Here is a 25,796-nt window from a genome sequence, read left to right as displayed (position 1 = left end):
AGGAGATTATGGCGATTTATCGCATTCCCCATGCACAAACTGTATAGTAATCTATTATATCTTGCTTGATACTGAACCAAATGTTTTATAAATTTGCGTACTAATTTATATATTATTAACGCAAGTTTTTGACATTTTTTTATATTTTCTTTGACATGCCGTGAGGCGCTGGAAGACGTTTCCCACGCACAGACCATGCGCGGAGCAGACACTACATTCGTATCTCTGTCAGTTCTTATTCGTTTCTCCTCGGGTTTTTTCAACGCGCGCGTGTTAATGTCCTCTACACTTTGTATTATTACCTTAACTCGATATTTGGCGGTTTTGAGGGTGCCAAGTGAAAATTAATCACATAATTTATTATATCTCGCTTGATACTGGGCCGAATGTCCTGAAATTTTGCGAACCATTTCATATAGTATTAACGCAGGTACCTAATATTTTTTTATATTTTTAAAACATCTGTAGGGTGCTGGGGACCGTTTCCCACGCCCAGATCAGCCGCGGAGCTGACACTGGATTGGTATCTCCCTCAGTTCTTGACCGTTTTCCGTCGGGTTTTTTTCAATGGGCCCGTACTACCTCCACTTCCATTTGTTATTGTTGGTAAAAGTCGTGAATCAGCGTGAATGAGGAGGGGGGACGTTTTTTCCACAAATAAAGCATGTACATTAGTATCTCTCTCAATTTTGATTTGTTTTTCGTCGGGTTTCTTTTAATGGGCCCGTACCAACCCCCTGGCCATTTTCTATCATTGGTGCAAGTCGCGAATAACCGTTCATGAGGCAGTGGAACGGTTTTTCACAATTTTTCACAAAAATAAGTATATACATTCGTATCTCTGTCAATTATCCTTCGTTTTTCACCGTTTCTTTTCGAACATACTTGTAACAATGCCCTTATTATCTTATATTATTAGCGTCAATCGCGAATGAGGGTCTATGAGGCAGTAAGACGGATTTTCACATTTTTTCACACACAAAAGACATGTACATGCATATCTCTGTCAAATCTCATTCGTTTTTCGTCGGGCTTTTTTTAATGAGCTTGTATCAACGATCCCCTCATCTAATATTATTAGCACGCGTCGTCAAACAGCCTGTATGAGGCGTGGTCACTGTTTCCCACGCACACATTTCGCGCTGGAATGGGCCACCACTCGTATCTCCCTCAGTTTTCAACCGTTTTTCATGGGGTCTTTTGCAATGGAATCGCTCAAACGTCCTCTCCATCTTTTATTATTACACCAAGATAGGTCATCTAGTACAATTGTTAACATTGAAACAGGTCCCACGGCTCAGAGAACTGCATTGCTTATGAATTTAATTTGTATTGATCAATACATTCAACCTCAGTTCATTATAGACTAGAGACCTTAAACCCGTGGGGTGCTCGTTCCTCGCACACCCACGCGTTCTTCGGTCTCTAGCTCCTGCGGAGGGCATTGGGGCTCCGCCCCATGCAATGACATCCTTGTTATTATTGTTCCCCATGTGCTAAAGAAATAATGAGATATATGGTGATTATTTATGCACCAAGGGGCCAGCCCCTTGAACCCCTGCTCCTGCGGAGGGCCATCAGGGCCTTGCCCCGAACCCCACTCCTGCAGAGAGCCTTGGGGCTGCGCCCCAAACCCCGCTCCATCAATCATACACAGGAATGAGAAATGCCTTTCCCCCTCTTGGCAATGCAGTGGGAGGCCCTTTTATTTGTTGTTTTCCTTTATTTCCTCGCCATTTCTGCAAACCCACCACCCCAACCAATCAAATTTTGTCTGTAATTCCTTTGTAAGTTTGTAAAACAGTGTTCCCCATGTTACCATGAATTTTTTGGATTTTATTTTATAGAGAGCACCTGGCTTTTATTTTTCTATCTTGTTATTCTATGTTGTCCCATGTTGCCATGAATTTTATTTTATATAAAACTTATTTTCCTTTGTTGTCCCACATTGCCGCAATTTTTTCAGATTTTATTTTATTCAGGACACCTTGGTTTTATTTTTTTGGATGTTTCTGCTTCATGTTGTGCCATGTTGCCATGAATTTTCTCACATTTTTACCTTATATGGAACCCTTCATTTGATTCTGCTCCACATTTTAATTATTCAATTTTATTTACCTATTTATTTTACATGCTAATAGCGAAATACAAAGAAAAAGAGAGAATACAACCATTTATTGTAGACACTAATTTCGAAAACATAACCAAACATAACTAATACAACACCACTATTACTATTATTATCTAATTGTATTTGCTAATTAGCGAAAACAACAAAAAAAAAATAACTAACACAACAATACTATCATTACTTATTAATAACTAATTGGTGAAAACAACCAAAAAAAAAAAATTACTAATACAGCAACAAACAACTACTATTTTTATTATTTATTATTTATTATTACTATTTACGGTTATTATGACCTATTTATCTACTTTTATTTACCTATCTACCTATTTTATCTATTTATCTATCTATTTTACATGCCAAAGTCACATGGGAGCAAAAAAGGGTTGCTCCCATGGGGGGTTTGAACCGGTTTTGAGTGGGGGTATTAGTACTTTTTTGCATATGTCTGTGCGCAAAAAAAGTTGTGGGAGGTTATGCTCAATTGCTCACGTGAATTTCCTCAAACTAAACATATACATGTGATTCTTTACATAAATCTATCATATCTCTGTCAGTTCTCATCCGTTTCTCGTCGAATTTTGTTCCATGGGTGCGTCTCAATGTCCTCTACATGTTGTATTATTGGTCCGACTCGTCGTTCGGCGATCCTGAGGAGATTACAGCGATTTATCGCATTCCCATGCACAAACTGTAGAGTAATCTATTATATCTCGCTTGATACTTTACCAAATGTTTTATAAATTTGCATACTAATTTATATATTATTAACGCAAGTTTTTGACATTTTTCCATATTTTTCTTAACATGCGGTGAGGCACTGGAAGATGTTTCCCACGCACAGACCATGCGCGGAGCAGACACTACATTTGTATCTCTGTCAGTTCTTATTCGTTTCTCCTCGGGTTTTTTTCAACGCGCGCGTGCTAATGTCCTCTACACTTTGTATTATTACCTCAACTCGATATTATGCGATTTTGAGGGTGCCAAGTGGAAATTAATCACATAATTTATTATATCTCGCTTGATACGGCGCCGAATGTCCTGAAGTTTTGCGAACCATTTTATATAGTATTAACGCAGGTACCTGGTATTCTTTCATATTTTTAGAACATCTGTAGGGTGCTGGGGACCGTTTCCCACGCACAGATCAGCCGCGGAGCTGACACTGGATTGGTATCTCCCTCAGTTCTTGACCGTTTTCCGTCGGGTTTTTTTCAATGGGCCCGTACCAACTCCACTTCCATTTGTTATTGTCGGTGAAAGTCGTGAATCAGCGTGAATGAGGCGGGGGAACGTTTTTTCCACAAATAAAGCATGTACATTAGTTTCTCTGTCAATTCTCATTCGTTTTTCGTCGGGTTTCTTTTAGTGGGCCCGTACTAACCCCCTGGTCATTCTGTATTATTGGTGAAAGTCGTGAGCGAGCGCTTATGAGGCAGTAGGACGTGTTTTTACATTTTTTTACACATAAAAAGCATGTTCATGCGTATCTCTGTCAATTATCATACGTTTTTCGTCGTTTCTTTTCGTACATGGTTTTAATCACGTCCTCGTCATTTTATATTATTAGCGTACATTGCGAATGAGGGTGTATGAGGCGGTGGGATGTTTTTTCACATTTTTTCACACAAAAACACATGTACATTCGTATCTCTGTCAAATCTTGTTCGTTTTTCGTCAGGTTTTTTTCAATAAGCTTCTATTGACGTCCTCCATATTTCATATTATTAGCGCACATCGTCAAACAGCCTGTATGAGGCGTGGAGACTGTTTCCCACGCACACAACTCGCGCTGGGATGGGCCACCACTTGTATCTCCTTCAGTTTTCAACCATTTTCCATGGGGTTTTCTGAAATGGATGCATCATGATCACCTCTCCATTTGATATTATTACACCACGACAGGTTGTCTAGTACAATTGTTAACATTGAAAACGCTCCCACGGCTCACAAAACTGAATTGCTTATGAATTTAATTTGTATTGAACAATACATTCAACCTCACTTCATTATGAGAATATGAGAAATATATATATATATATATTATATATCCTGAAAGCACTTCAAAGGCACTATAGTTCCTGAAATTTTTGATTTTTTCCCTAATTATTTTTTTTTTTCAGAAACCCCTATTTTCCAAATTTTCCTCCCACTGCCCCCACCACATTGCATACTCCTCACCACTCCCAGCTGTTCCTGAACCCCCTCCCAGGAGAACACTATATTGGCTCCAGGAGTGCCCAATCTGCTGTTTTGTCTCCCACATGCTCCAGCCACTCCTGACTCTCTGGAGCATAATGGACTTTTGCTGATGGTGGGTGTCAAGAGTCAATGGATCATCCTGAGCATAAACAATCAACAAGAGAATGATGATCTGCCCAGTTGTCAGAGACAGGATTTATTGTCAGAGACTGGAATATTGTCGGAGTCGGAATACTGTCAGAAGGTGGATAGAAGACGGATTGGGTTCTGTCTGAGTTGAGGTCGGAGTTGATGCAGAGGTCTGTTGGAGTGCACGCACGGATATGCGGGCGGAAATATGCGGCGTGTCCGGAAGTGCTGTTCAAGGTTAACAGAGTGGGATCGCAGCCTCAGCAACTCAGGTGGAGCGCTGTGCCCTGAGCTTGACGTTTGGGGGAGATCCCGTATTTACAGACTGACACTCACAGCGGACTTCTAACAAGACTTGCGGGCGGAGCGGACCTGTAGGAGGAGCGCGGACTCCGTGAGCACGGACTCAGAGGGGGGGAAGCCCCCTTTGCAGAAGGAGAGACTCAGACCAGACAGGGGGGGTACTCTAGTTGATTTCAGACTGAGGTCCCCAAAAGTATTTACAAGGTATATAAATAGGCAAGAGGGAATATAGAAAGGCCGGTCAGTCCGGTGCGGTCCAGCACGGAGATAAGCAGGGATTGTCAAACTAAATAAGGACAAGAGCCCGGGAACCGGAAACGAGGAACAGATCAATAAACAATAAGTGGCAAGGTGTTACGGGGATGGGGGAAATTTCCCATTCCTCGATCCGTTCTTATAGTGGGATGACGAACGTCATAACTGGTCTGTACCATAACGGGATATGTAATCGATGAGTGATCCCAGTCTTGCCTGGGAGTGGACGATCGAATTCCCATCGATCGTGATTGGTGATGTAGTGAGCTATTAAGGGATTGATGGTAGGTAGTTGGAGATGCCAGGATGGACGGGTCAGCCACGGGTACTTGGCACTCCTCAATGGAGCATACTGTGTGCGAGGTCGCGACTTGTGAGATGGGTGAGAACTTCGTATAGTTGCCATTGGGTACTTGGCGTTCGCAGTGCGAACGTACCGGTAGCGGGTTGATGTCATGAGCGTGCAATGAGGACTGACTAGTAGGGCCTTTGGTGACTTGGCGTTCCCAAAGGGAACGTACCGTTGGCGGGGAAACATGATGACTGACGAAGGAGGGAACAGACGGTGGATGGGCGGCGACTTGGCGTTCGCGTAGCGAACGTGCCGGCATCACGGGAAAGTGGGCCTCAAAGTATTCACGATCTCCATGATCGTGATGTGATGTCGTATGTCGAGTACTGGGGGGAGAGCGGAGTGATGAGGACCCATAGGGTACAGATTCAATAGGACGATACACATGTTGAGAGTCTTCGACTCTCGACTTCGAGTTCTCATGGCGAGGGCCGTTAGAGGACTCGATATAACCAGACTTATAAGACATCTTGAGAGTTGTACAGTCACACGGGTTCAGTTGAGTCACAGGGAGGGTTGTTACAGAAGACATACACGAGACAGTTGTAGAGCAGTTGTTAGTTAGCGGGAACCGCCTTTGGCGGTTTCCGTACAAGACGCGTGACTATCTACAAATGGTAAGGTCGTGGGAAATCCCGCGAAACACAAACAACCTCGGCCAGCACCAAAACCCCAATGGGGAAAGCTTTGCACGAGGGGGGGAAAGGGGTAGAACGGGTAAGGAGGATAGGGTATCGGGATAGAGGACGGAAGGGAGAAAGAGGGGAGGAGCGATAGAGAGGGGAAGTCTTTGACCATGCGACGGATATGGTCGTTGGAGACTCCGTATCCGTAACATCGCCCCCCAGTCTCCTAACGACCATGACGCGGTCCCCGAGGGGTGTATCTCCGCGGGTCGTCTCTCCAGGGCGACCGGCTTCTCGAGCGCTCGTGATAGGAATCCGGATGGAGGGAATCGTACTGAGCCCCACTGGAGGAGGATGGGTGCGGATCCGATCCCGGGTACTGCACGGGCAGGGGGTAGGGCCGGCTCGTAGGAGGAGGATGAACAGTCGTTGGAGGAGCTGCCAGGTTGACGACGAAGGCGGGCACAGCGGTGTTGGTGTTGCTGTCCACCACCCACATAGGATTGACTGGCATCGCAAAAGTTGGCGTCCGTGGAATTGACTGTGGCCCTCCAGCACTATACGGTACCATACTAGAAGGGGAAGGATCGGGATTCGATTCTCGAGACATAGGTCGAGAAGACCACCTTCTATCCACATCTCTGTCGTAGTCGGATCGACTAGGTTCGGGGCGATAAGAGTCCATCTGAGTTCGATGGGTTTCATTCCCCATTTGCCAACGAGCCTGTCCCAAATGACCCGAGACTGATCCTTCTCTTCGGCCGGGATACAGATGGGACCTTCTCTCTTCTCGAGGCAATTTCCTCCAGCGGTTATGGTTCGACGAACCCGAGGGAGAGGATGAGGCGGAAGAGTTGTCAGTGGAAAGGGCGGATGGGGTGTTGGTGGGATGAACGCTTGGTTGCGGCACCACCACATTCGGAGGGGGTAGGAAGACCGAACTCCCGCACCCGGCCAGTTGGGAGATGGAGGCGGTATGGAAGCGTCTCCTAGGTTCAAGCCCAGCGTTCCTGACGTCAGCTCGTCTGAGCCCTCGTCGAAAGGAGTTGGTGAATCTGGCTGTGCCAGTTGTCGCTCAGCGTCATCCATGACCACCTCTTGTGCCTCGGCGTGAGTCATGAAGCGTCCGGTATCCGGGTAGTAGAATGTCCGGCTCAGACGACGTTTCTCCACCAACTTGAGGGTGGACGGGTCCTTGTTGGATGGGGGTGGACCAGGCCACACGAGTCGGAATTCGTAGGCCTCCCTGTCTTCAGCACCAGGCAATGGTTCGGGTGCATCTTCCCATTTGGGCCAGTCGAGGAACCAAGGAACTTCAGTCCCTTGAGCCAACGGAGTCGGTAATTACGAGCAGCCTCAGCATGTCCGCTCAGGTCCAGTTCTTCGAACAATCCATTCTTGATTACGCGACATGGCAGCTGACAAGCTAGGTATACAGCGAACTCGGGTGAATTTGCCGTCAATCAATCATCAGTCGAACTTTCTTCGAGAAAAATTCCTTTCGGGGGTTCCAACCAGGATATCTTGCGTCCCTCTTGGACTTCTACTTCCATCAGGTGTTCATGGATCCGGGTGTAATTGACGAAAGCGGTAAGGAGGGAAATGATCCGGAGTATGTAGGTGTATCGAGATATTATGGTGAAGGGGTGTTGCCAGGAGCGAACTGGAAGGCAAAGATGTGACCATCCAACTCGTGCTCGCCGCCCGACTTGGACTCGACTTTGTATATTACTTCCCTCAATTCGTTAGGCAATCGTAATTTCGTGAGGGCCTCAGCCTTGAGCGCGGCGGCCTTTGAAGACTCCCAGCGTTCCAGCAATGGGGTCAGAGCTCGGGGCGGAATGTTCTGGTTCCCGTTTTCTCTCAGCACTTCGGCCTCGTTGAGGTGGTGATACTCCGGTAGTAAGAGCCACAATCGATCCAGAGATCGAGCACCGGGTCTTACGTGGTGCAAAGTGACGTACGAGAAAGTAGGGTCGAGAGGTCCCAGCTGCCCGTTTAACCACATAGGGTCGGATGGGGCTCTCTTGAAGGGCTCGGACGACACTTCGGCTGCTTCGAGACCTGGGCAGTCCCGTCTGTGATCGTCCGTGATCGCAACAGAGTTACGTGGGGTGGGCCTGCAGCTCATACTTGCCAGTCCGAGAGACATTGTCAGTTAGGTTCGTTGATGGGATCGCGAGAGGGAAAACGATGGAGATGGAAGGTGATCGAAGTGTATTCTGATCACGTGCCGTTAATCGACTTCGTGTGAATACCCGATCGGGAAGTGGGCGCTTATTCATGTCTGCTCAGGCCCGCCTTCAATCTATACCTTCCGAGGATCTCGGGGGCGTTTCGGAGGTCTCTTTCGGTTGCCCAGGTGTCTTCTTGCGCCCCATATCCTTTCCACCTCACTCTGTACAGGAGTTTCCCTTTCCGCTTCCTGTGCCCCACCACCTCTTCTACCTCAAACTCTTCTGAGGCTTTCATATCGTCCCTGGGGTTGGACAGTAGCGGTCTTGAGACGTCACCGGGTGAACGATAAGGCCTCAGGTGCGCTACATTCACCACGTTATGCATAGGGTAGGAGTCGGGAAGTTTTAATCGGTAGGCGTTCTCGTTTATCACCTCCATCACCTCGAATTGTCCAATGCGTCTCTGCATTAGCTTCCTCCCTGTACCCTTTACTTCCAGGAGGTTGAGTTTATGAGGATCGATCAGTACCAAATCTCCCACTTCGTACGTTACTCTCCTGTGTTTGGTGTTGTGCGCTCTAACTTGACGCAATTGTGCCAGATGGATCGCTTCTCGTGCCCATCTTCTGCATACGTTCAGCGCGTCCACTCTTTCCTCCGCTTTGACGTTGAGGGACTCCTCAGGAACTAGGAATGAACTGGGCAGACGGGGCCGGAAACCCATCAGTAGCATAGCAGGAGCTTCTCCCGTAGTAGTGTGAGGACTATTATTGTACGCTAACATCAGAACGTCCAAGAATTCATGCCAGTCGTCCCTGTCCTTATTGACATAAGCTTGTAACATGACTTCCAATTGCTGGTTCATTATTTCCGTCTGTCCGTCCGTTTGCGGGTGCGCAGCTGAAGACATCGCCAGCTTAGTGTTGAAGTGATGCGCTAAGGATGACCAGAACGTCGAGAGAAAACGAGGATCCCAGTCGCTGACTATTACTGCAGGCAACCCCACATGTTTAATCACATGGCGCCATAATAAGTCTGCAGCGCCCGTCGCGTCTGTGGTGGAAGAGCATGGGATAAAATGCCCATATTTCGTGAACTTGTCTACCACTACCAAGATGGTGTCTGGCTGCGTGGCTCCTTTAGGAGGGGGTAATCCAGTCACGAAATCCAAGGTTATCGTGTGGTATGGCAAGTCTGGGACAGGCAAGGGTTTCAGCAGACCCAGCGTTTTGCCTCTGTCATGCTTGATCTTCTGACAGACGTCGCAAGTTTCCACATACTGTCGAGCATCCTTTCCCAGGTCCTTCCAATAACACTTAGATTTCAGGCGCTTGAGCGTTCTTTCTATACCCTGCGTGGGCGGCCTCGTGAGGGGTGTCATGAATTTCCTTGAGGATCGTGGTCCTCAGACTTCTCGGGACACATAGGTGTCGGTTGGTTTGCGGGTCGTCCCAAAGTAGCAACCCTTCCTCCGACACTTGGTAGGCACCTCCTGCTACACTGCCATCAAGAGTTTTGCGGTATATGTCCCCGAATTCTTCGTCCGTGTAGTAGGCCAGACGGAATTCCTCGGCTGTTCTCGGGGCTAAACCCAACCATAAACTTGTCGTGCCCTTTTCCACTTGATCTTCGTCCACGATGTCCATGCTATGCGATAGGTCTAACTTATCTACGGCGCGAGACCGTGCCCTGGTAACCACAAAGGCTCCTTTCGCTGGGTCCTTGCGCAGATACGTGCTCCAACTTTGGATAAGGTCCTCCTGAGCCAGGCTGGTTTCTAGACTGAGTAGCTTTTCCACGTTCGGGGATATCGTTTCCGGGGTCCGGGCCAAGTGAGATAAAGGGTCTACGTTAGAATGTGCAAGTCCCGGACGGTGGACTATGGTCATCTTCGGGAATGCTGCGAAGACTAGACCCCATGCCGCTAGGCGACAATTGTAGTTTTCGAAGGTCCTCGCCCATTGTAGTGCCGCATGGTCCGTGATTAGGAGTAGGTCCTCGCCCTCGATGAACGGCGTGAACCTGACTAACGATTCCTTAGCTGCTAAGGCTTCTCTCTCTGTTGCCGAGTATCGGGTCTCGGGACCCTTGCATGTTCGACTCCAATAGGCAATAACCCTTTCCACCTGGACGGTAGATTCTTCGAAAGCGGACGCCCACTGTGCAGGTAGGGGGCGATCGTCTTGCCCGGCGTTCAACTTCTTTACCAACTCAGGGATCTGCTCCTGCTGATCATATGCGAGTTTCAACTTCTTGTAGGCGCGCGTCCCCTTGAGGTCCTTAATAGTCATTGGCTGTATCTGCTGTAACGTACCTGCCAAAGCTACGTCAGACGCATCGGTATAGAGCCTATAACCCAACCCTTTCATGGGGTGTCCCCTGACCGGAGCCGTGGCTAGGGCGTATTTCAACAATGAGAAGGCTTGTTTGCACGGCTCGTGCCAGATCCAGGGAGCCCCATCTTTCAATAAGTCAAAGAGGGGTCTGGCAATGAGTGAATATTGAGGTATGAACGAGGAGAAGTAAACCGCTATTCCAAGGAAGGTGCGCAGCGCCTTCCTGTTTTGGGGTTCTTCGATCTCCAGTAAGGCTTGCACCTTTTCCCTGTGAGTGGAGAGTCCCAGGCGGGATACCTTTTGACCCAGTAGCAACAAACTCTGGTATCCTAAATGACACTTGGGCAGCGAAAGCGTAAGGTTAGCCCTCTTTATAGCATCAAGAACTCGATCTATATGTGTCAAGTGTTGGGCGAAAGACGTGGAGTATACTACGATGTCGTCGATGTACACTAGGGCGAATTGCCACAGGAAAGGAGCTAGGACTTCCTGCATGACTCTTTGGAACATGGGTGGGCCGTTTCGCCACCCGAAGGGCATCCTCGTAAATTGAAACAATCCGCGATGGGTACGAAAGGCCATCTTGTCTCTCGATTCTTGATCGAACTCCAATTGCGTAAACCCTGATAGCGCGTCGAAGGTTGACATGTATTGGGAGCCGGAAAGGGCCTGTAGAATATCCGTTTGTCTTGGAATGGGGAACTCGTCCGGGATAGTGACCTCATTCAGTTTTCACCAATCCATGCAGAGCCTATTCTTCCCTCTTTGACTGACGATTATAACTGGGGCGCCCCAGGGACTCTGGGACGGCTCGATCACTCCCATCTCTAACCAGGCATCTAACTGTTTATCGATGATCTCTCTTTTCAGAGGGGAGGCGTGGTATGGCGGAAGCGAGATGGGTTTTGCGCCTTCTTTTAATGATATATGCACGCGGGCATCATATTGTCCCAGGTTCCCAGCCGTAGCGAAGGCCCTCCCGTGCTTCTGCACCAAGGCTCGGAGCTGCTCCTTTTCTTCGGGTGATAACTCTGGGTTTACGTCTACCACATCCACCAAGGTTTCAGGAAGGACCTCGTCTCCAGGTATCGTCTCCACTGTCTTTGGTCCGACTAAAGCTCCGTCGATATCATGGGCTTCCTCAGGTTGTCCCAGGACATTGGCTTCCGCTGCGACAGCCTGTATTAATAGTCCTTTACTCTGGAACTCACGGATCTGAGGCTCGCTTAGTTGTTCGGCGCCATCTAGATCCTCGTTGGGATTGCACATGGATGCTATCGTTGTCCCGCTCTGGACTTTGATCGGGTATGGGTTTGGATTGGTCAAGGGCAGCCTAAAGGGATGGGCGGTGTTTACGAGCATGGTCGGAGGTGGCAGACAGTCACCCTGCTTCCATCCCGTCCTCCGTCCTTCGACAAGGCATACTCCCGAGTTGTGGTCGAAGTTACCAGTGACCCCAACCAGACGGACTGTGTACGGTTCTAAGGTCACATCCTCCGTGATTTTTAGTCGACCTGTACCCGAGACGTTCACTCGTTTAGGTTCTCGAGAATGAGAAGGACCGGCTATAACTGGATAGACGGGCGCGTGATGAATCTGGCTCTTGAGGGGAACCTGGTGGTCTGAGTCTGCCACTTGCCAGAATTCTTGTTCAGGTGGACGCATGGTATGCAGCTGGAACGCTGTCTGCACGTCTTCGGCTATCAACAGAGGGATGGTCATCCCTTTGAGTACGTAAGCTTCTACACCCCGCAACAGGACATGACCTCATTGTGAGGGCAGGTATAAGTCAATCGTCGTGTAGCCTTGGCATTTAGCCTTCCCTGTTAGCTGAACCAAATTCAATTTCAATCCTTGCTTAATGCGGTGCCTTCTCCTTTAATATGGTCGTACAGGTCAGTCGATATTAGCGTGCAAGCTGCCCCAGAGTCGGCCAACGCTTCTATCTCGATCCCGTCTATTGCGTTGATATGACAACGGACTCGACAAGCGTCAGATCCTAAGGACTGCTGACCTGGGGGTCGCTCGAATATCTTACGGGCTTCATATATCTCACCCGGGACCAGGGCGGCCCCAATGAGTCTCTCGTCAGGCAGGATCTCCTTCCACGTACAGGCCGCAATGTAAGAAAAGGAAGAATCTTCGGCATTATCTATGTCAGGTATGTCCGACGATTCGGAATCGGACAGGGTACAAAACTCTGTGTAGGCCACTGCGAATTCTGCTTCCTGACCTTCCACTAAGGCAGCATAAGCACGTCGGTAGGTACTTTCCAACTTGGACGAGTTGTCACGTTCCTTACGGTCGTTCCTGGCTCAATCAGCCTTCCTAGGGGGACAGTCGTTGTCCCAATGGTTCGCACTTCCACAGTGCTGACACGGTCTGGGCGGTTTCTTCCGCGACTTGAAGTCGCTCGTAGGGTAGGTCTGGCTTCCGGACACGACGGCGACGCTTCTGGTCTCGACACGGTCTCCTCCGCGTTTATTCCTCTCCAAATTAATGCGGGCGACTCGGTTTGCTAAAGCATCGATACTGAACTCGTTGCTAGCTACTAATTCGTCATGCTTAAGTTTAGTCAGCCGTAAGAGTTCTTCGGCTGTGTCGACCTGATTGATGTTGAGATGGGCCCACCATCCTTTCGGGATGTCTTCTAGAAGTCTTTGGGCCTCGCCCCTCAAGACCTCTGGTCCGGGAACATCGGCGAGTGGATATAGGATGCGTAAGAGTCGTAGTTTGCGTGTCGCGAAGTCATGTGGGGACTCCTTAGAGTACCTTTCACCCTTACGGTACCTACAAGCATGGAATCGATCTCGAATCTTGTCGAGGAAGGCGGGTGTTAAGAAGAAATGTAGCACATATCCGTGTAGATCTTCCCAATTGGTGGTAAAATACAACTTGTCGGCGACCGGTACAGTCGACCACCAGTCTGCCATCGCACCCTTGAAACGATCAGGAAGTATGCAGGTCATTTGTTGGGCGAAAGCAGGCGAGTGCCTGGCCAGGTTCCGACATATGCTGCACCACGTTATATAGCTGTCGATCGAACCATCGAACTCCAGGAAGTCTGACGCAGTATATTTGCGATCCACGTAAGGTTGCGTGCGGTCGAGAGGAGGAGGTCTGTATCCAGGATTCTGCTGAGGCGCTGCCAACGCTCCAGGTCCGGGAGGCGGGGGAGGGGGCGGTGCCCCAGCGTATCTGACGGGTAGAATGTGCCCCGGGTATGGAGCCCCACCGGGCGGAGGAGGTGGTCCAGGTGGAGGTGGTGGTCCTGATGGGGGTGGTGGACCCGCACCTCGTGGTGGCGGCTGCCAGGGGTCGGGAGGCGGTTGTCTCGGATCATGACCTGGATCTCTGGATCCAATGGGTCCTTCATTCGCCGGATGGTGAGGGACACGAGGGGGTTCGGGTCCACGGTTGTCGGGATCGAGTCTCTCCTCGATAGGTCCCAGCTCTGTCTTCCTTCCGACCTTCAGGCCTTTCACAAATTCCGTGTAACCCACGTTCTCCTTGGGGTTCTCGAAAGCGTTGGTCTCTCGACGAACTGTGACGAATGGCATCGAGGGTTCGTCTCTGAGTAGCATCCCTGCAGCGACATTAATGCTTGGTCTAGGCACTGGGAAGGCCCTGGACGGTAGGGTGCGTTTACGAACGAAAGTGGTCTCTTCCGCGGGAGATATGAGATCCTCAAATGTAGTCCATCCCGACGGGAGGGCTTCAGGTTGACGAGTGGGTCGCATTTCGGTCGACCACGCCTCCTCGACTTGCCCAGGATCCGTAAACTTGGCGGGCGAGACATTCGCCAACCTGAGTCCACTCATGCGTGACTCGTCAAATTCCCGTGAAGGACGAGCAGCTTTCTTGATGGCATCGAAATGTTTTTCGAAGGAATTGAAACGCTGGTCTAGGAAGTTCCATGCAATGCTGAACTCCTTAGGCGACGACCATCCTCTTATGGTGAATATCAGGGCTAGGTCGCCTCAGGGATCCACTACGAAATCACCTGCGGCTAAGTTGGCCTTGGTGGCTAGCTGGGTGAACTCGGTAATTTTCATGAGCAGGTCGGTTAGCTCGACCCACCAGACGGTCCCTAGTCGATATCTCAAAGGCTCTCCTTCGAGACCGGCTCCAACAGACTCTTTCTCGAGATCAGCGGGAGCAAGACGACGCCAATTTCGTATACGTTTCATGTAGTTATTTGAATCCTCAAAAATTCCACCTTCAAACTCTCCAAGAGCTTCGATGACTTGCCTGAGAGCTTGTTGTCGTAGGAATGTGCCGGGCGAGGAATGCACGTCTTCGCCTACTGGCGAGGTATCTCTTGAATTGGATCTACGATCTGACTGACTAATCCTCGTGGGGTGGGAAGGAGGATACAATTCGTGTGTCACTTGGGCCGGGGTGACTGGTTCGTCTCCCAACAGGGACACCGTCTTTGGTGGCATGGTGCGAGTTTCTCGCACCGGGGTTGGGGCACCAATGTTACGGGATGGGGGAAATTTCCCATTCCTCGATCCGTTCTTATAGTGGGATGACGAACGTCATAACTGGTCTGTACCATAACGGGATATGTAATCGATGAGTGATCCCAGTCTTGCCTGGGAGTGGACGATCGAATTCCCATCGATCACGATTGGTGATGTAGTGAGCTATTAAGGGATTGATGGTAGGTAGTCGGAGATGCCAGGACAGACGGGTCAGCCACGGGTACTTGGCGCTCCTCAATGGAGCGTACCGTGTGCGAGGTCGCGACTTGTGAGATGGGTGAGAACTTCGTATAGTTGCCATCGGGTACTTGGCGTTCGCAGTGCGAACGTACCGGTAGCGGGTTGATGTCATGAGCGTGCAATGAGGACTGACTAGTAGGGCCTTCGGTGACTTGGCATTCCCAAAGGGAATGTACCGTTGGTGGGGAAACATGATGACTGACGAAGGAGGAACAGACAGTGGATGGGCGGCGACTTGGCGTTCGCGTAGCGAACGTGCCGGCATCACGGGAAAGTGGGCCTCAAAGTATTCACGATCTCCATGATCGTGATGTGACGTCGTATGTCGAGTACTGGGGGGAGAGCGGAGTGACGAGGACCCATAGGGTACAGATTCAATAGGACGATACACATGTCGAGAGTCTTCGACTCTCGACTTCGAGTTCTCACGGCGAGGGCCGTTAGAGGACTCGATATAACCAGACTTATAAGACATCTTGAGAGTTGTACAGTCACACGGGTTCAGTTGAGTCACAGGGAGGGTTGTTATAGAAGACGATACACGAGACAGTTGTAGAGCAGTTGTTAGTTAGCGGGAACCGCCTTTGGCGGTTTCCATACAAGACGCGTGACTATCTACAAATGGTAAGGTCGTGGGAAATCCCGCGAAACACAAACAACCTCGGCCAGCACCAAAACCCCAATGGGGAAAGCTTTGCACGAGGGGGGGAAAGGGGTAGAACGGGTAAGGAGGATAGGGTATCAGGATAGAGGACGGAAGGGAGAAAGAGGGGAGGAGCGATAGAGAGGGGAAGTCTTTGACCATGCGACGGATATGGTCGTTGGAGACTCCATATCCGTAACACAAGGGTTATTGATGAATAACTGAATGAGATCAATAACCTAGTGCCAATAAAGAGGGGATCAAATGCCGATATTGGCAGGGAAGCAAACAATAAATGGCACTCGGCAAGGAATGAATGATAAGCTGCCAAGTGACAAATGGCCAGAGGAAAAGAGGAGGTCAGTGCGCGGTGCCGATACAAGTCCGCAAATAAGCGGGGTCGGTGCGGTGCCGACACAAGTCCGCGAACAGAGGTTGATCTGCCAGCACTGTCACACAAGGACAGCATGAAGGCCAACAGAGGTACAGAGGGGAGTGGGGGTGTTGACCTGACCAGAGGTGTCAAGGGCAACCAGAAGTGGCCAGAGGGTGCAGAGATGGGCAGAGGGTGCGGAGTGGGCAGAGGGTGCGGAATGCACGGAAGCGGGGCATGGCTGTGACCACATAGCGGGAAGCGATGAGTGTGGTTCAGATGGAGACAAGGCAGGCATGACTGAATGCCGGGAGCACCAAGGGCTCAGGAACTGGAGGTAAGGTCGGAATACCGGCAGGGTCTAGGTTCTGATTATTGGCCAAGTCTCACGCAGTAAGGCAGGGGGCCAGACATGGGGTTGGGGGCTGGTTAGGATGGGTTTCGGGTCGGCGGATTCGCCTATCGGCATTGGTTCGCCACTGATGGAGCCCCAGGATTTGTCGGTCATGACACCGGTCTGGAATGTGACCAAGGTTGCATATAATACCGCACCAGTAAATATATTGAATATCCCAAGTAGCTATTGGTCTGATGCACTATCAGAATGCATTCTGTGTGAAGGCCCTGCTCCTTCCCATAGCTTACATCAGCCTGAGGTCATTCAAGAACACCTAGTTGTCAATTACCCACTACAACAATGTGCACACACTTACATCATGCAATGATAGAATGTTGCCATCAGACGTTCATGCAAGCAGTGCTCATTTCGCAATCCTCCAGCCAGCACCTTCCCCAACAGCCTCCTAGCCCTCTTAGAACAACAGTAAATTGATGAGTGACTTGTTTCATGATATTTTCATTGATCTGCTGCCATGCTTTACACTATGTCACCAGGTGCAACACAATCATCAACACTTGATGTTCCACCCCCATGCCCACACCTTTTTTCTCCAAGCTACTATAGTGCAGTTCCTTGTCTTCCCATGCAATGGTGATTCTGACCACCATGCTCTCTTTCTTGCTTCGCTTGATATTCTCCCACCACTCATACCGCTAAGCTTTCCCCTCTTGCATTACAGCCCATCTTTCCAAAATCCTCTCCCACTGACACAGTATGTACGTAATACAGTTGAAACCATGATAACCCATACCTATTTTAGTGGGTGTGGGTTATCACGGTTTCAATTGTAACCGCAAAATCAAAAAGAAAGCCGTGCAAGTTGACATGAAGGCCCCGAAACATGTAGAAAGTGCTTACATAGGTTCCAACAATGAGCTTGGCAATCACCAAGGATGCAAAGCATTCATCGGTGTCTGGAATTAACAGTGATTGAGAGAAACCCGGAACGTTTTCGCAGATGTCAGAGGAAGTAATGCGGAAGAATAGGAGTTAGGACAAAGGCTGAGGGTGAACCTACAGGTGTCCACCCCGTCAAATCGGAGATTGTCTCCGGCGACCAGGGCAGCCAGGTTTGCGTAGCCCTCTCCGTGCAACCACCCAGTAAAATCTCATCAGGGATTTGTACTACAGTTTATAAGCCAGCAAATGTGACGTGCAGCGAGGTTGCACCTCAATTCTTTTACATCATACACTTTTCTTTCTGTCCCGGCCCATCGGTTCCACGGTTTGCGACTTGTCGAAGTCAAGGCTCGGGCGACCGTACCACAGAAAAGTGCCTGAATGAAGGGGTTCGAGTTCTGAAAGATGGGCACTGGGTTAGACCTTTTCTTTGGGGCAATGGAGCAAGCCAGAGAGGATATCGGAACGAGTTAAATAAAAGGATTTGCGTCCTGTAAGCCCCTCGAAAGTAAGATGGCTAGATTAAAGCAATATAGGAAGCGCCGATATCGAATACCAACGCAGGTACAAGGTAAAACTTCCGTAGTGTTTAAAGAGCTCAAATACATCAACACAGCACCAGTTAATTGCAAAGAGATCTTCATTGAGGCAAGTTGTAAAGGCAACACACGGCGCAGTGGCAACTTCGATGCGGTCTTCTTGGCAACACGGTGCGGGAATTTGGGTGATGATGTGGAGCGAAGGAATCAAGGGTCATGAAAAGTACTTCAGCTCGCTGGCAGTGATTTCCGCGCAGTGACCGGTTACACTGCTTTCCGAGCTTGGGCTCAGGTGTTCGCAAGAATTAGTTTCTTGATACACAGAATGTTTGATCATCGAGAACACTTTGATTCTTTAGTTCTTCACGGCACCTTCCGTACTCCTGCAACAAGTCTCATCGTCCATTTTTATCAAACATCCTGAGCGGTCTCCTATAGTTGAGATTCCCTAACATGCCATCTGGTTGGATCAATATCGAAGCTACCTCCGACGCCCAGTTGTTTGACAATGAGAAGCCGGCCTTCTCCTTCTTAGGTTTGACGAGGACACAACGACTTTACGGCTTCGTAGGATGGTGAGCGTGACAATCCCAAGCAAAAAAGTCATTTGAACACTACTCAGTTACTGTTGCTCCCTTCAGCACTGTTCTAGGATTTGCGGTCTCAATAATAGGCTCTGTCCTTCTCTTCGTTGGTGCTCTCTGGTCATTCACTGGTGGGCCCCATCCAGTCACCTGCATGTTACTCCTGCTTAACCTTCTACGATTCTTGATCAGTATTATTCACTCTGGGGATAATCATTAGTCTCGCAGGGACAGGCTTCTTAATTGGGGTGAACCCTATCTCTCAACTTCCTCGATAAGTGTCTGACGTTGTCTCAATCGTCATATTACTATTAGTTCAAAAAGCAGCTCAAAATGGTGCGTTACTCCATAATTACATGAATGGGACCTGGGGAGCTAGGCTTTAAAATATCACATAAAGATGTTCGCACCTGTGCGGGTAGTTGCTACTATTGTATTCTTGGGGTCTATTGCACTGGTCTTTGTTGGCGCGTTTGTGCTTGGCAATGATGTGAGTCTGTGCCCATTTTCTTGTCGGACTCTAACTTGGGGTACCAATGTTCTATGTGTTTATAGGCCTTATGTATAAGTGGGTCGTTTTTCATCCCCTCCTATTCGATCTGACACTGTACAAACACCCTCATTAGTCTTCGTCGTAGTCGAATATCTCGGTATGTTTTCGAATTGGACTCTTTTGTACGAATCTCACTCAATGTGGCAGCGTACACCTGGTACTCCCTGTCGTACATACCATATGCCCGGTAGGTGCCTCGATATAGGGTGGGTATTTGAATTCTCATTTTGTCGCTTTTCCCATCGCCAGGACTGCCGTCAAGAACCTTTTTGGTATAGCATGAGCGTTTATCAGAAAATTTTGGGTGCTTTTATCGACTGTTTTTCCGTCCATGAATGTCACGCTACTTATCCCACCAATTTAATAAGAGCATTGCGGTTCGATTGGAGCTCTACGTGCATTGGAAGGGGTTTAATACGCAAACACCCAATTTAACAATTTGTCCAGGGATCTTCTCGTTGTTCCTTCAACATGCAACTACCTCAAGCGTCGAACTGAAGGGAGCATATGTATCAAGCTTCTAATCCGGCGACCCAATGCCGTAAGGCAATAGGACATATTTGTAGGGGAATCATAAATACAGCACAGTTCGATGGGAGTGCCCCCCCTCCTGATCCTGTTCGCCCTGCAAAACCTTCGCTAGAGAAAACATCGCACCGCTCAGTTGAGTTTTATGGGTGGAAACAATGTGCTGTATGGCGCCGTATGCTTTGACTTCGCTGGAACGCCCGAGGCTCCAAGAACAGTACTCCGCCACTGATTACATCCAGCGCACAGAGCGGCAAGAACTTCCTGTGATTTGGTGGGCATGAATGGCTGAAGGAGTATCGAGGCGATACGGAGGGCTTCGTGAGTGTAGAAATGAGACCTTCGAATGATATCCGGTGAGTCCTTATGTTCCCACCACCTCAGGTGAATGAAGTGTCGGTTTGCCTATATTTAGCGTGTGATGGGTTATGGATGGAGAACACCTATAGGGACACCTTACTTCATTGACTAAACCCATCGGGATTTCGAGGGCTTTCCCAATCTCAAACTGACTGAAATGTTGCTCGAACTTTGAAGGTGCTTCTTCCAACATGCGTTTGATGATTGCATCCTCAGGAAGATTCTTATCAAGGAGAGCGTACGATGTGACCGAGTGTCCCTCTTCGCTTGCAAGTGAATTTAAAAGTGAGGTCAATCCAGGAGAAGTAATCCGTGAAACCAGATTCCCCAGAACGCCACGGAGATCGCGATTGTAGTGATTTACGATTTGTTCCTCAGACCAATCTAGCCAATACGATTAATGAAACGACGAAATTAGCGTGCTGTAAACATACTGGAGTCATCATGAAAATTGCCAGCGACGCTCATCATGTAATACCGAATTGGATCCACCCCATATAGTTGGAGGACGCTGAAAGGGTTAGTGACATTCCCACGGCTCTTAGACATTTTTTGACGGTTCACAGTCCAGTGTGCATGCGCGAGGATTGTGGAAGGCAGCTCGTATCCAATAGCCAGCAAGAAAGCAGGCAAGAGGACTGCATGGAATCTATACGACTGATGTCGGTCGTGTGACACACCATGAGAAGCGGTTCGTGCACCTGAGGATATCCTTTCCAATGACATGGACGTCCGTCGGCCATCCCTTCCCGTCGTTTCTACCATCAGTCCATGGATGGCCGACAGCAGTCAGGTAATTGACTAGCGCTTCTAGCCATACATAAATGACTTGTTGTTTATCTCTTGGAACTGGTATTCCCCATTGGAGCCGGCTCCTGGGGCGCGATATGGAAATATCCTTGAAATTTTCAGGATTTGATAATTGGAGAATCAGCTCATCCCGACGTGTCGGGGGATAAACGGCTGTTCGACGATGTAAACGCAAATAACGCAGGGCTCAGAAGACACCCACACAGTTTGTTTCCATTCAGCCATTCCAACAGCGGCTCACGATATAAACTTAAACGGAACTTGTAGTTTTCTTCTGTTGTCCACTCTACGATGGAGCCCGTTTCAGTGGCAACCTGGGAAATGTTAGCGATTGACGGCGCAAGTACGATGAAACGAACCTTGACATTTGTTTGACCAGTGATGGTTTCGACTTGCGCATCGGTATAGAAGCACTCGTCTGAGATCGAGTACCACCCGCTATGTTGTCCCTTGTATACAGCACCGCTTCTCTCTAACAGGTCCTGTTGGAGGCTTTAGTCTGACGGCCAGAGGTGACGAGATCAGTTCCTTCACCCAAAAGTATTGTGCCGACATCTTGTGATCAATGTTAGTGGTGCGTGTAAAACGGGAAGAGCCGATACTGGCGGCTCTTCCAAGTTCCTGACTTGGGATGTACGTGTTATTACTTCAGAGCCACTCATTGGAGCCATGCACGAACTTTGAAGCGCTCGCTAATTCTGTCACAAAACTGCATCGGGTTCTCTCCAGCCGCTTCCGCCGCTTGTTGTATTTTCAAGCCATGTTCATCCGTACCCGTGTTGAGAAAGACCGGCCTGTCAGGATGCCTGAGACGGGAATAGCGCACCAGAACATCCGCGATTACACTCGTGTAAAGATGGCCAATGTGAGGGGCTGTCGTAGCCATAAGTCTCGAGTGCATCTTTCGGAAATCAAGGGCACAAACCAGCATTTACGTAAAAAATGGGCGTGCTAACATAATACGGTTTCATCGAGATGCGCCGAATTCGCACCACAGAGCCTCGTGGTTTGGTGAAGGAGGCGCGTCGCAAGAACATTGTGGACCTTGACCAATATTCCCACAATATCAAACTTCGCAGTGCACTGAATGTCAAAGTGAAGAAATTCGATGTCGCATCACACCACTGTTGTGGTTTATTTGTGTCTGGGTGGCCGCAAAAATTGCTTCCGGGTCTGCCCTCACGAAGAAACCGTCGCAGCCACGTCGGGGCTGTTGACTGGACTCTGAGCTTGGCCGTCTCGACATACTAGCTAGTAATCTGTCCTAAGCCACCGGGCTCACACTTGTTAGCCTTCCCCGAGCTCCATTCCTGAAACATCCATTTGAGAATGGAAGATCAACCGCGACCTGGCTTCAGTCGGGTTGGCCCTCACAGAACATCTCACAAAGTCAAACGGGCGGAAAAGCTCAAGCCAAAGCCATATGAGAGACCCAACACATCAACTCGTGGGCTTGGTTGGGCAAATAGAAAGGCGGTCGGGGGCGGGAGCAAACTCCAGGCCAACAATGGTCATGAGCTGCGTCGTTCGACCAGTTTTGTAGACTCCATTCGCGCTATCGTTACAAAACCCCTTTCATGGCTCACTGGGGCTGCAAAGTCAACTATGAATGGAGTCAAGTCGACGTCACGTACAAACCTCGGCTCTGATCATGGCGACACAAGTGTGCGCAATGCTCTAAGTATGAATACCTCCTCTCAGGGGAAAGGGGGGCCAAATGTCTCAAGAATGAAGCTAGATATCAAATCGAAGCGTAGGACATCACCTAGCCAAGATAACGGTTCGCTTGATGATGAGTTTATGCGGTCACCCAAGAAACCACGTCGCACGAGCCCTACATTGACGCCTCATATTATGAACGGGGGGATGCAGACACTACGGTCATCCATATCAGCCCCCTTCCTCTCTTCCACTTTGTATCCCTCTCATTTTTCAATGCCTCTCATCCCGATCCCTCCGTCACCAAACCCTGGCACACAATCCTCCAGGACTTCGCCTGCACGCCCATATGTCAGGGCAGATTCAGTCCACTCGAATCAAGACGCATCATTCCCTAAACCAAGATCCTCTTTGGCTGCCGATGATCAGCGAATGCGCACTACGTCTCCTTATCGATCGACTCCTCTCGGGAGTCCGACTAGGCGCACAGTAGATGGACTTGGGGGTTTTGCCATACCCGCATCTGAGAAAGAGGGCCCCAGAGGAATTTCTAAGAATAGAAGCTTCGTGAATCCGGTTGAAGGTTCTGGGCATGCAGTCTTCGGTGGTATTAATGGTGTGACGAATTTCCCAATGGTCAGTACGCGTTCACCATCACTCGTGGCGATTCAAATAGCTCTGCGTTGACTATCATTTAATCTCCACATCTCATCTTATGACTCGTTCCGATATTTACGATAAACACACCCTGACACTTTTACTCCACAATCACTTGTGGGATGGAATTGCAGCCCATGCATACAGGGACCCTCTCGCAGCTTACTTCTGTCCCACGGGTTTCGGGGGCTCGGGCTGATCCTTCGCCTGAGCGGGACGCCACTGATAAGATATTTCAGGCTCTAGAAGAGGCTCTCCCGTGGTCCAGTGCTCGTAAGCTTCGAAGGGATCAGCGGGCTGCCGTTCGTATTCCCTCATCATCCGGTCCCAAGATTTCCAGGAGAGCGAGTCGAATGATTCGCTCTTACGGGAGGGATAGTAGCAAGGTGGATGCTGCGGACAAGGAGGATAAGAAACCCTCGCGGATTTATTGCACATGCCAAAGAGTAATGAGGCGATTAATCTTTCTGCCGTGCTGAACGTTGGTGCAGGTGCAGACAGCTTGCCGAAAAACCCAACAAACGCTAAGGGCCGGGATTCATGGAAGAAAGGGGACGAGAAGACGCAACCTGTTGTCTTGCAAGAGGTAGACGAGGCACGCCCGCCACCCCCATCCAAAACAGTGTTCGAAAAACCAACTCCGTCATCTATTCAATCCTTCACCAGCGATTTCGTTCCCCTAGTAGCATCTGCGGTACCTCCCAAGTCTGGAAGCACTGTGCGATCTATATCTTCACTGCGTGCGCCACGCATTCGTTCCCGAGCATCTCACGAACCATCCGTGCGACGTCGTCCCAATAGATTTGGCATAGATACAGAATGTGAAGGTGATGACGATGGCGGAGAGAGTGAAGCGGTGGCTCTGAAGGAATGGGCCAAAAGCAAAGGCATCGCTATGGAAGTACCCGTCGGGTGGACTCTCACGGATGGAGCTGCTTCGACTGCAAATGCACTCCAGGCTCCCCCACCCGCTGAAGATGCAAAGCGTGAGACGGATCTGGTGGGTTATTTTCAACGACATACATATATCATAATAATGATTCATTCATATCGAAAGGAGGCGAACCCGGCTGCATTTGACAAGGCCACACAGTCAACGTTCCGTCCCGCTGTTCCTGCCCTTGTTTCGACTTCCTCAGCAGTGCCACATGGCACTTTGTCCAGCGCAGCATCGAAGGCAGCCAGCTCTTCGGCCTCGGGCATGCCAATTTCTTCCCGTCCGGATGGTGGATCATTGGGCACGACACCCGCTCCCCCGCACATAGAGTCAGCCTCCCTTGTACCCCCTGTTCCCCGATCAATCCCCAGTTTTCCGATCTCAAAGTTACCGTTTTCACTAGTGCCCCCAACGTCATCGCCACCAGTCAGTCCCGAAGCCACCCTCGAAACAACGGATGCGAAACAAGGAGAATCGAAGTCTCAATCAATGATGAGATCGCATCTGGGCGAATCTGAGATCACATCCACGCCGGAGAATGATAAGACACCGAATAAGACCTCTCTTGCATCTGCGTCGGAATCGATGCCCACGATTTTCTTATCACCAAGACCACCTCCTCTTACCCAGACCGCCCCAGACCATCCAAAGGCAAATTCTTTCAGCACCTTTGGACCCCTCAGAGGTGTTTCCGCAAGTGGCGTGCCAACCGCCGAGAAGTCTGTCTCTGCATCCTTGTCCAATTCGACATCGACCTCAACGCCAGTGGAGCAATTGGCTGAGGGGGGAAAGGAAGAGTCTCCCAGGGAACCTGTGGCACCCACTTCGTTCTCATCGGGCTCGACTGGTGCGACTCCAAGCGTCAGGACCAAAGCAAATGGAACCTTAGGATTCAATCAACCTCCTAGCGAAGCCAACGCGCCTTCATCCCCCCAGAAAATGGAAGATAGGGAGAAAGCCCCATCCTCTGCCTTTGCAACTTCTTCGTTTGCTTCGGTTGGAAGATTCTCATTAAGTAACCCGGAGACGTCAAGCACACCGTCCACGCAGTCATCACCTCCATCGATGGTAAAAACTGCACCTGCTATCTCCATGGAAAGTACGCCTGCGCAGACCTCAGTAATGACAGAGAATAAACTTGGTTCTTTGCTTGCACCATCGATTAAGCCTGCTGCAAGTTCTTTCTCATTCAGGTTGGCTGGTAACTCGCAGCAAACTACTTCTACATTTGGCTCCAAAATATCGGCTCCAACATCCACTCCAACGGCTGGAATCACGGCAACCCTGTCGGGGGATAACACTCTTCACACCGCGTCTACATCGTCGGCTCCATCCCCATTTGCATTTAGTGTTGCCTCCGCACCCATTGCTCCAGCATTTTCATTTGGTGTTAGCAAGCCAGGGACGCCACATCCGTTTGGCCCAATATCTGGTTCAAGTACGAGTGGAGCGTCATCTTTCACGTTTGGTGACACCGCTGGACCGAGAACCCCCCCTCAAGAATCAAATGGGGATGCAGGTATGGATATGAGCCCAGAGAGATCGCCTTCTAAGAGCGTATTCACCACTTCGCTTCCTCCACCTGACTCGTCTCCTTCGCAATTCTCATTCG

The 25,796-nt window shown here is 49.5% G+C and overlaps 4 protein-coding genes across 4 annotated transcripts; 3 read left to right on the top strand and 1 right to left on the bottom strand.

Annotated features, from left to right (window-relative positions):
* Positions 1-18,314: 18,314 nt before the first annotated feature.
* Positions 18,315-19,526, top strand: EI90DRAFT_3287176 (Got1/Sft2-like family-domain-containing protein). The gene is made up of 9 exons (XM_039067041.1): positions 18,315-18,671; positions 18,738-18,811; positions 18,873-18,928; positions 18,996-19,016; positions 19,081-19,170; positions 19,236-19,248; positions 19,307-19,330; positions 19,381-19,420; positions 19,483-19,526. Exons 1-9 carry the CDS (start codon positions 18,550-18,552, stop codon positions 19,514-19,516), a joined length of 474 nt encoding a protein of 157 aa, XP_038920100.1. The 5' UTR covers positions 18,315-18,549; the 3' UTR covers positions 19,517-19,526.
* Positions 19,527-19,607: 81 nt separating this feature from the next.
* On the bottom strand, positions 19,608-21,902 carry EI90DRAFT_2992009 (putative methionyl-tRNA synthetase; the record flags this gene model as incomplete). Its single annotated transcript, XM_039056127.1, has 9 exons — positions 19,608-20,166; positions 20,222-20,505; positions 20,556-20,770; positions 20,823-21,084; positions 21,134-21,245; positions 21,291-21,413; positions 21,466-21,552; positions 21,611-21,804; positions 21,857-21,902. 9 exons carry the CDS (start codon positions 21,900-21,902, stop codon positions 19,894-19,896), a joined length of 1,596 nt encoding a protein of 531 aa, XP_038920099.1. The 3' UTR covers positions 19,608-19,893.
* Positions 21,903-22,088: 186 nt separating this feature from the next.
* On the top strand, positions 22,089-23,640 carry EI90DRAFT_2673766 (uncharacterized protein). Its single transcript, XM_039053444.1, has 2 exons — positions 22,089-23,226; positions 23,395-23,640. The coding sequence occupies exons 1-2, from the start codon at positions 22,261-22,263 to the stop codon at positions 23,491-23,493; spliced, it is 1,065 nt and encodes a 354-aa protein (XP_038920098.1). The 5' UTR covers positions 22,089-22,260; the 3' UTR covers positions 23,494-23,640.
* On the top strand, positions 23,538-25,547 carry EI90DRAFT_2673171 (uncharacterized protein). Its single transcript, XM_039053443.1, has 3 exons — positions 23,538-24,247; positions 24,305-25,283; positions 25,352-25,547. The coding sequence occupies exons 1-3, from the start codon at positions 23,684-23,686 to the stop codon at positions 25,387-25,389; spliced, it is 1,581 nt and encodes a 526-aa protein (XP_038920097.1). The 5' UTR covers positions 23,538-23,683; the 3' UTR covers positions 25,390-25,547.
* The last annotated feature ends 249 nt before the right edge of the window (positions 25,548-25,796 follow it).

The sequence above is a fragment of the Cantharellus anzutake genome (assembly GCF_015039405.1).
Source record: "Cantharellus anzutake strain C23 chromosome Unknown EI90scaffold_9, whole genome shotgun sequence".
Lineage (NCBI taxonomy): Eukaryota > Fungi > Basidiomycota > Agaricomycetes > Cantharellales > Hydnaceae > Cantharellus > Cantharellus anzutake.
Note: the sequence above shows the minus strand (reverse complement) of the source record. Positions and strands in the feature narration are given on the sequence as shown.

Bases quoted from the DNA above. Each gene is read 5' to 3' on its own strand.
- EI90DRAFT_2673171 (XM_039053443.1), top strand. From the start codon at position 23,684: ATGCCAAAGAGTAATGAGGCGATTAATCTTTCTGCCGTGCTGAACGTT. The intron at 24,248-24,304 runs GTGGGTTATTTT...TCATATCGAAAG, and splicing joins CAAAGCGTGAGACGGATCTG to GAGGCGAACCCGGCTGCATT. The intron at 25,284-25,351 runs GTACGCCTGCGC...CCATCGATTAAG, and splicing joins ACCTGCTATCTCCATGGAAA to CCTGCTGCAAGTTCTTTCTC.
- EI90DRAFT_3287176 (XM_039067041.1), top strand. From the start codon at position 18,550: ATGCCATCTGGTTGGATCAATATCGAAGCTACCTCCGACGCCCAGTTG. The intron at 18,672-18,737 runs GTGAGCGTGACA...TGCTCCCTTCAG, and splicing joins CTTTACGGCTTCGTAGGATG to CACTGTTCTAGGATTTGCGG. The intron at 18,812-18,872 runs GTGGGCCCCATC...ATTCTTGATCAG, and splicing joins TGCTCTCTGGTCATTCACTG to TATTATTCACTCTGGGGATA.
- EI90DRAFT_2673766 (XM_039053444.1), top strand. From the start codon at position 22,261: ATGGAAGATCAACCGCGACCTGGCTTCAGTCGGGTTGGCCCTCACAGA. The intron at 23,227-23,394 runs GTCAGTACGCGT...CCATGCATACAG, and splicing joins GTGTGACGAATTTCCCAATG to GGACCCTCTCGCAGCTTACT.